Source organism: Myotis lucifugus, unplaced genomic scaffold (assembly GCF_000147115.1).
Source record: "Myotis lucifugus unplaced genomic scaffold, Myoluc2.0 scaffold_969, whole genome shotgun sequence".
Lineage (NCBI taxonomy): Eukaryota > Metazoa > Chordata > Mammalia > Chiroptera > Vespertilionidae > Myotis > Myotis lucifugus.
In genome coordinates, this window is record NW_005872017.1 from 129,478 (window position 1) to 137,988 (window position 8,511).

The following is an 8,511-nucleotide window of genomic DNA, read 5'->3' on the forward strand; positions in this document are numbered from 1 at the left end:
CTCAAAAATTTCTGGGTGCACATTAAAAGGCACATTTCAGCTAGTGGGCTGGCCTCCTCCAGCACCTAACAGGTCGTCAGTGTTTCTGGTGCAATCATGGTTTCTCCTGACCCCTAAAACCAGTGACCATCACCTGTGGAACTGTAGACATTAGGGCACCTGGCCCTTTGCAAGACCTGGGCAAGAGATTCCTTTCCCTTCAAAAGTACTGGCATCGTTTGCATACAAACGAACTCACTGCTGCTCCCAAAGGTACTCGAGGTTGTCACAGCTACCCCCCTCTTTGGAGTGACCTCTGTGTCTCATAGCATCCAGACTTCACATGAGGACTACAGGCCCCATAGTCTTTCCTACAGAAATACGAGCAACAAAGCAAATTTGGCAAAAAACGGCTGAGCTAATTTCTGTACCGAATCATCTCCTAGGAGGCAGAGAAACTTTAAGGCTTGTACGAGTTATTCCCCTCTTTGTGCTGGTATAGACCCAGATCTACTTATAAACCAACCCATACAGTAACTAGAACACCCAAGATTAAAGAAGACTTGGGGGAAAAAGGCCTCCATTATTTTACAAGACAAAGGGACAACACCCTCACAGTTCTTGCATGTGTGACACTCAAAAAAAAATTAATCACTGGTTCCCGGCTGGTATGGCTCAGTGGTTGAGCATCAACCTATGAACCAGGAGGTCACGGTTCAATTCCTGGTCAGGGCACATGCCCATGTTGCTGGTTCGATCTGTGTGGGGCGTGCAGGAGGCAGCTGATCAATGATTCTCTCTCATCATTGATGTTTCTATCTCTCTCTCCCCTCCCTTCCTCTCTGAAATCAATTAAAAAATATATTTAAAAAAATTAATCACTGGCATCTAGGGAAAGCATGTCCTTGAACCAGGCAGTCATTCTGCAAGCCGCTGGCTAAACTCAGGTGATGTTCTTAGGGGCAAAACTGAGTCAGATCCGTGCACCAATTACTGAGAGTAAAAGGAATAAAGACTTCCTAAAAATGCAGGCTACTCCTTATTTTCTCCAAAAAATTCAGAGAACAGTTAGCTTCTCTGAGCACATTAGGATGGCGACGGATGCCATCTGCGGATACCTTCCAGGTGGTACATGTGAAATAGTTTATGCGACAAACATATTCAGTGACGTAGATCTGGCAAGACACCTGGGGAAATTTAAAAAGTGCAATTTGCACACATGCGTCCCACATAAACTTATGGGGAACACCCCCACCCCCCTACGGTTGAACTATAGGATCTATCAACTATCTAGCATCATCTCCTTTATGGTCCTGTCAGCCTATAACCATTCCTGCTGAGAATGTCCAAATGCAAGTCCACTTGTCCATACGTATGGACGTATGAGCTTCAATTCAGACAAATGAGGCTCCAGTGCTTCCCACAGTGTTGTTAAAACTGAACTAAGCCCTAACCGGTTTGGCTCAGTGGATAGAGCGCCAGCCTGTAGACTGAAAGGTCCCAGGTTCGATTCTGGTCAAGGGCATGTACCTTGGTTGCGGGCACATCCCCAGTGGGAGGTGTGCAGGAGGCAGCTGATCGATGTTTCTAACTCTCTATCCCTCTCCCTTCCTCTCTGTAAAAAATCAATAAAATATATTAAAAAAAAAAAAAAAAAAAACTGAACTAAGCCCTAACCGGTTTGGCTCAGTGGATAGAGTGTCGGCCTGCAGACTGAAGGGTCCCGGGTTCGATTCCGGTCAAGGGCATGTACCTTGGTTGCCAGCACATCCCCAGTGGGAGGTGTACAGGAGGCAGCTAATTGATGTTTCTCTCTCATCGATGTTTCTAGCTCTCTATCCCTTTCCCTTCCTCTCTGTAAAAAATTAATAAAATATATTTAAAAACAAAAAAACAAAAACTGAACTAAGGCTCTCTCCTGTTGGTGATAGACTGGTTAAAGATGGGATCCACTGAAGAAGAAAGACCTGGTCTTCAGCACCCTGTGTGCTAGCCCAGAAGTCTTATTTGAAAGCCTCTGTTACATCTGCTGCAGACCCCCTAAACAAGTGGACTTGCATTTGGACATTCTCAGCAGGAATGGTTATAGGAGATGATGCTAGACAGCTGATAGATCCTATAGTTCAACTTCATCCTAGTTAGAAGCTGGATTCATCTGACATCAGAGGAATGAAATTTCAGGAGACCAAAACGAGATCTGAGTTTCTTTATAGAAACTTCGTTCCCAGCCTTGAAACTCTTGGATGCTATGAGTCCTGGATATGCAATAGATGACGACGACATTTTCCTTTTATGTATGAAGGTGTAGATGGAAGCTGACTTTTCTCACCAAAAATGGTTTATAGAATCAACTTGAAAAACATGAGGCAGCAAACAAAGGAAAGAGTAAAATATTTCTTTTATCATCCTTAGGTTCTTTGCTAGATTGTAAACTCCATGAAAGCAGGATAACTTCCCTATCCTTAACACCTGGCCTATAATAAATACTCAAAACATAAAATAAAAAAAAACTGAACTAAGAAGCTATTAGTTTCCTAGACATTTCCTCTACTGTGAACTCTCTTATGATAACGAAGGCTATGGATCCTGGTAAAAGACTTCCCACATTCACTGCACTCATATGGCCTTTCTCCAGTGTGAAGTCTCAGGTGACCTACAAGGCCATTGCTACTAGTAAAAGAATTCCCACATTTAGGGCACACATAAGGCCTTTCTCCAGTGTGAACTCTCTGGTGATGGACAAGGCCACTTCTGCTGGTAAAAAATTTGCCACATGTACTGCACTCATAGGGCTTTTCTCCCGTGTGAAATCTCTGATGATAATGGAGGCCAGTGCTACTTGTAAAAGATTTCCCACATTCATGACACACATAAGGCCTTATTCCACTGTGACCTCTCTGATGATAACGAAGGGACTCCTTTCTTGAAAAAGATTTCCCACATTCATTGCACTCGTAAGGCTTTTCTCCAGTGTGAACTCTCTGGTGCTTATGAAGGCCTTGGATTTTGATAAAAAATTTCCCACATTTGTTGCACTCATAAGGCTTTTCTCCAGTGTGAACTCTCTGATGATACTGAAAGCCATTGCTACTCTTGAAAGATTTTCCACAGGCAAGGCACTCGTAAGGCCTTTCTTCAGTGTGAACTGTCTCATGACTCCGGAGGCCACTGCTACAGCTAAAAGACTTCCCACATTCACTGCACTCATAAGGCTTTTCTCCCGTGTGAACTCTCCGGTGGCTGTGGAGCGCACTGCTACAGCTAAAAGATTTCCCACATTCACTGCACTCATAAGGCCTTTCTCCTGTGTGAAATCGCTGATGATAATGAAGGCCAGAGCTACTGAAGAAAGATTTGCCACACTCACTGCACTCGTAAGGCCTTTCTCCAGTGTGAACTCTCTGGTGGCTCCGGAGGCCACTGCTACCAGTAAAAGATTTCCCACACTCACTGCACTCATAAGGCTTTTCTCCAGTGTGAACTCTCCGGTGGCTGCGGAGGGCACTGCTACAGCTAAAAGATTTCCCACATTCACTGCACTCATAAGGTCTTTCTCCTCTGTGAAATCTCCGATGATAGTGAAGGCCAGAGCTACTGAAGAAAGATTTGCCACACTCACTGCATTCATAAGGCCTTTCTCCAGTGTGAACTCTCTGATGATAAGGAAGGTAATACATCCTTGAGAAAGACTTCCCACACTCACCACACTCACCACACTCATAACGTCTTTTTCCGGAGTGAACGCTCTGATGACAGTGAAAAGTAGAAATTTTGCTACAACATTTTCCACATTCCTGGCCCACGAAACGCTGTCTTTCAGGACCAATATTCCTGTCCTGAACACATGTGTGGATGCTGCCCGTGGTTTTATGATATTCTTCCCAGATGTCGTCGTTATTTCTGCTTTGAAAACTCACCTCAGGTGTCAAGATTTCATTTGTTCTATCCCTGGTGGGAGTAGCCTGTTGCTGTAGATGTCCTGACCCGGTGAACACGTCTTGTCCAAATTCCCCACAGGTAGAAGGTTTCTGTGACACACGAAAATCACCGCCCCTCGCAAGAGAGATGCTGTCCACATCTCTAACGAAAGGCTTCTCTGTCCTATGCTGCTTCTGGTGCTGGTCAAATTTTGCACGGAAATAAAATCTTTTTGCACATGCCCCACACCTCAACAGTATCTGGCTGTGTTGGGTTTCCTTCAGTTCAACCAGCTGGAAAATGTTTCCCAAGACTGGCCCACAACTCCCACAGGGGTGGCTCTTCTGGGAAGACAAGGCTACCTTGGGATTCCTGGCCTGTGACAATCTTACAGAAACCTTCTGTTCAGGGGGAGCCGCCACATCCTCTGCACCACAGCAGCAACCTGAAGAAAAGGAAACGCTGGTGAGGTACATGTTGACCTGATAGGGAAGGGGTAGCCTCACCACAAATATCCATTTGCCACAGCGAGGCATGATTTTATGGGATGATTTTCTTTTGTTTCAAATATTTTTATCGATTTCAGAGAGGAAGGGAAAGGGAGAGGGAGGTAGAAACATCAATGACGAGAGAGAATCATTGATTGGCTGCCTTTTGCACGCCCTCTACCGGGGATCAAGCCCACAATCCAGGCATGTGCCCTTGACCTGAATCAAACCTGGGACCCTTCAGTCCATTGGCTGACGCTCTATTCACTGAGCCCAACCGGCTAGGGCAGTGGTTGGCAAACAGCGGCTCTCGAGCCACATGCGGCTCTTTGGCCCCTTGAGTGTGGCTCTTTCACAAAATACCATGTGCGGCCGAGCACATACAGTGTGAAGTTGACTTAAAACTTTAAGTAAAGTTTATTAAGTTAATTTTAGGGAACGTTGTGGAGTGAAAGAAGATGTAGTGTCGAGGATTGAGAAAGGTATGTTGAGATGGTCTGGACATATAGAGAGGATGAACGAAAGGAGATAGACGAAACAAGTATACAAGACGAGTGTGGATGGGAGAGTTGGAAGGGGTCGACCTCAACGAACGTACCTCAATCAGACTGAAGACGTTTTTAGCCAAGGCCAGCTTAGGAGTACCCTAATTAAGTTAATAACAATGTACCTACCTATATAGTTTAAGTTTAAAAAATTGGGCTCTCAAAAGAAATTTCAATCGTTGTACTGTTGATATTTGGCTCTGTTGACTAATGAGTTTGCCGACCACTGGGCTAGGGCTATGGGATGATTTTCAAGACAAGTGAGTTAGACGCTAAGAAATGGCTGACTGCTTACACATTACTTGGCCCCAAAGGTCAGTAAACGGTACAAACCACATCAAGAAAAGGACACAGCATAGGATGAGACCCAGAAAAGAGAGGCAGGGTCCATTAGTTGTCCCTCCATAAAGGGCTTCCTCTCAGACCAGCATTGCAGGTGATGGGAGTCTGTGTAGAATCATTTGAATGTGCTCCAACCCATAAAGACCAGTTGCATTACAGCTGGTGTGACATGATGTTCAAGGTCAACATTATGACACATGCACACCCCAAGGCTCTGCAGGCACGGATCAACGTTGCAGTCCAGGAAAGAAAAACCTGGAAGGGAAATGTGTGAGGTGCCAAGTTTAGAAAGGTGAAGATTCCCCATGGGCTGGGAATCTGAATAGAAAGGATCACTATCAGAATTGAGTAGTTGATAAGGAAGAACAAGTAGAATGGAGTGGATCTGGCAATGGTAACAAAAACTGAACAACAAAATGAGGTCCTAGTTCAGTGATGGCGAACCTATGACACCCGTGTCAGAGGTGACACGCGAACTCATTTTTTTGGTTGAGTTTTCTTTGTTAAATGGCACTTAAATATATAAAATAAATATCAAAAATATAAGTCTTGGGGGTTAAGGGGGAGGATGAGGACACATTTGTAATACCTTAACTAATAAAAAAAAAGAAAAAAAAATATGTAAGTCTTTGTTTTACTATGGTTACAAATATCAAAAAATTTCTATATGTGACACGGCACCAGAGTTAAGTTAGGGTTTTTCAAAATGCTGACACGCCGAGCTCAAAAGGTTCGCCATCACTGTCTAGTTACTACCTTCACAAAGCCCTGGCATCCATCTCTCTCCAACAGCCCTTTATCCCGGCAAGACTGCCTCGGGGGCCACCCTGGCCTGGACGGGGTCATGTATCGCCTGTGAGCACAAATGATTCTTCCCCTTAAATCCCAGTGGAGCCATTCCCTGGGATAGAGATGAATAGAAATCCGAAAAGGAAAACTGAAGAGCTGGAAGGCCAGAACGGTGGAATGACAACAAAGCACAGAAGAGACCACAGGAGAAGATCTAGGTGAGTGACATCAGCAAGGTGGCAGACCAGGGGATACCAGTGTTCATCCCTCTCCCAGACCAAGGAGACAGCTAGCTCTCCATGAACAACCACCAGCACAGCACAAGAAAGGGGAGTAAGAGTCCAGTGGAGACAGCTTCCTTCACGCTCACCACCCGTTGGCGGGTGCACGGTTCGTCACCGCGGCCACTGCTAATGCCGGCGCCTGGAGAGGCCTGGCTGGACCAAGACCTCCCCGCCCCGCCCGCCATGTGAGCAGGTTTCTTCCCCCCACCACCTATTGCCACCACACCAGGGAACATCCTCAAGCCCTGGCCTTCAGGGAAGAGGTATCAGGAACCCGGAGCCGAGCTGCCTCCTACACACTCCCTACTGGGGATGTGCCTGCAACCAAGGTATAAGCCCTTGACCAAAATCGAACCTAGGACCCTTGAGTCCGCAGGTGGATGCTCTATCCACTGAGCCAAACCAGTTAGGGCTCTCATCGATGTTTCTAACTCTCTATCCCTCTCCCTTCCTCTCTATAAAAAATCAATAAAATCTATATTTTAAAAAATAATGAAGATAACATTATGTACCTTAATAGATACACAATATGAAAACCTGTGAATGGAGACATCAGAAACGTATAAAGGAGTTTGGTGGAGAGTCAAAGGGTACATTTTTGTATTCAACTGAAGGTGTTACCAGGATAAAATAGGCGTTCTTTTGTCTTAAGTCTCTTGGAAACCACAAGCAAAAACCTGTGTGATAAATATACAAAAGAGATACGAGTCAAACCACTATACAAAATGACCAAATCACACAAGAAAGACCACAAGGCAGTAAGACAAACAAACGGGTGCAAAAGAGTTAAAAAACCAATGAAGAAGCAGCAATAGTAGGTCCTAAAACAAATTCTCCAGTCAAAAGACATAAAAAACCTGGCTAGCGGGACTCAGTGATTGATCTTTGACCTATGAACCAGGTGGTCAGGGTTCGATTCCAGGTCAGGGCATATGCCTAGGTAGCGGGCTCGATCCCCAGTAGGGGGCGTGCAGGAGGCAGCCAATCAATGATTCTCTCTCATCACTGATGTTGCCATCTCTAGCTTCCTCGCCCTTCCTCTCTGAAATCAATTGAAAAATATATTTTAAAGAAGAAAAATACAGCCCGAGCTGTTTGGCTCAGTGGATCGAGCGTCAGCCTGCAGACCAAAGGGTCCCGGGTTTGATTCCAATAAAGGATACATACCTTGGCTGCAGGCTCCTCTCTAGCCCAGGCCCTGGTTGAGGCTCACACAGGAGGCAACCAATCAATGTGTTTCTTTCACACCGATGTTTCTCCTTTGTCTTTATCTCTCTTCTACTCTCCCTAAAAATCAATGGAAAAATATCCTTGGGCAAAGATTAACCAAAAAAAAGGAAAGAAAAAAGAAAATTACTTTATAGCCGGCAACTGTGGTTCAGTGGTTACAGCGTTCACCCAAACATCAAAGAGTCCCCGGGTTCAATTCCTGGACAAGGGCAAATACCGGGCTTGTAGGTTCAACCCCTACCCAGGTCACGGTGAGTTCCAGGGGCAAACAATCTTTGTATCCTTCTCACATGTATATCTCTCTCTCTCTTTTCCACCCCTCTCCTTTCCACTCTCTTTAAAAAAAAAAAATCAACGAAAAAATATCCTCAGATGAAGATTAACAACAACAAAAAAACTTTATAGGTAAACATTGGTATGGATGAAAAGGAGCCACACGCTAACCTGACAAGCTTGGGGAAGGCCTGTGTGCAGGCCTTGCAAACTCAGAGACCTAAAGTACCAAAAAAGGGGGGTCTGAAACGAAAACTTTTTTTAAAAATATATTTTATTGATTTTTTTACATAGAGAAAGGGAGAGGGATAGAGAGTTAGAAACATCGATCAGCTGCCTCCTGCACACACCCTACTGGGGATGTGCCCGCAACCAAGGTACATGCCCTTGACCGGAATTGAACCTGGGACCTTTCAGTCCGCAGGCTGACGCTCTATCCACTGAGCCAAACCAGTTAGAGCTGAAGTGGAAACTTTTTAACTAAAAGTAGTTCATGGCAGGTTTCGTATTCATGTCCTAGGCTAGTATCTTCCCTGACAAAAGCCAACTTTTTTTTTAAAGATTTTTTTATTGATTTTTACAGAGAGAAGAAGTGAGGAGGAGAGATAGATACAGGGCATCCATGAGAAGGAAACATCTATAGCAGGGGTCCTCAAACTACGG

General features: G+C 44.9%; 1 protein-coding gene across 1 annotated transcript; it reads right to left on the bottom strand.

Annotated features, from left to right (window-relative positions):
- Positions 1-2,513: 2,513 nt before the first annotated feature.
- LOC102436235 (zinc finger protein 883-like) lies at positions 2,514-4,373 on the bottom strand. Its single transcript, XM_006107002.3, has one exon. The coding sequence runs from the start codon at positions 4,371-4,373 to the stop codon at positions 2,514-2,516; it is 1,860 nt and encodes a 619-aa protein (XP_006107064.1).
- Between the last annotated feature and the right edge of the window lie 4,138 nt (positions 4,374-8,511).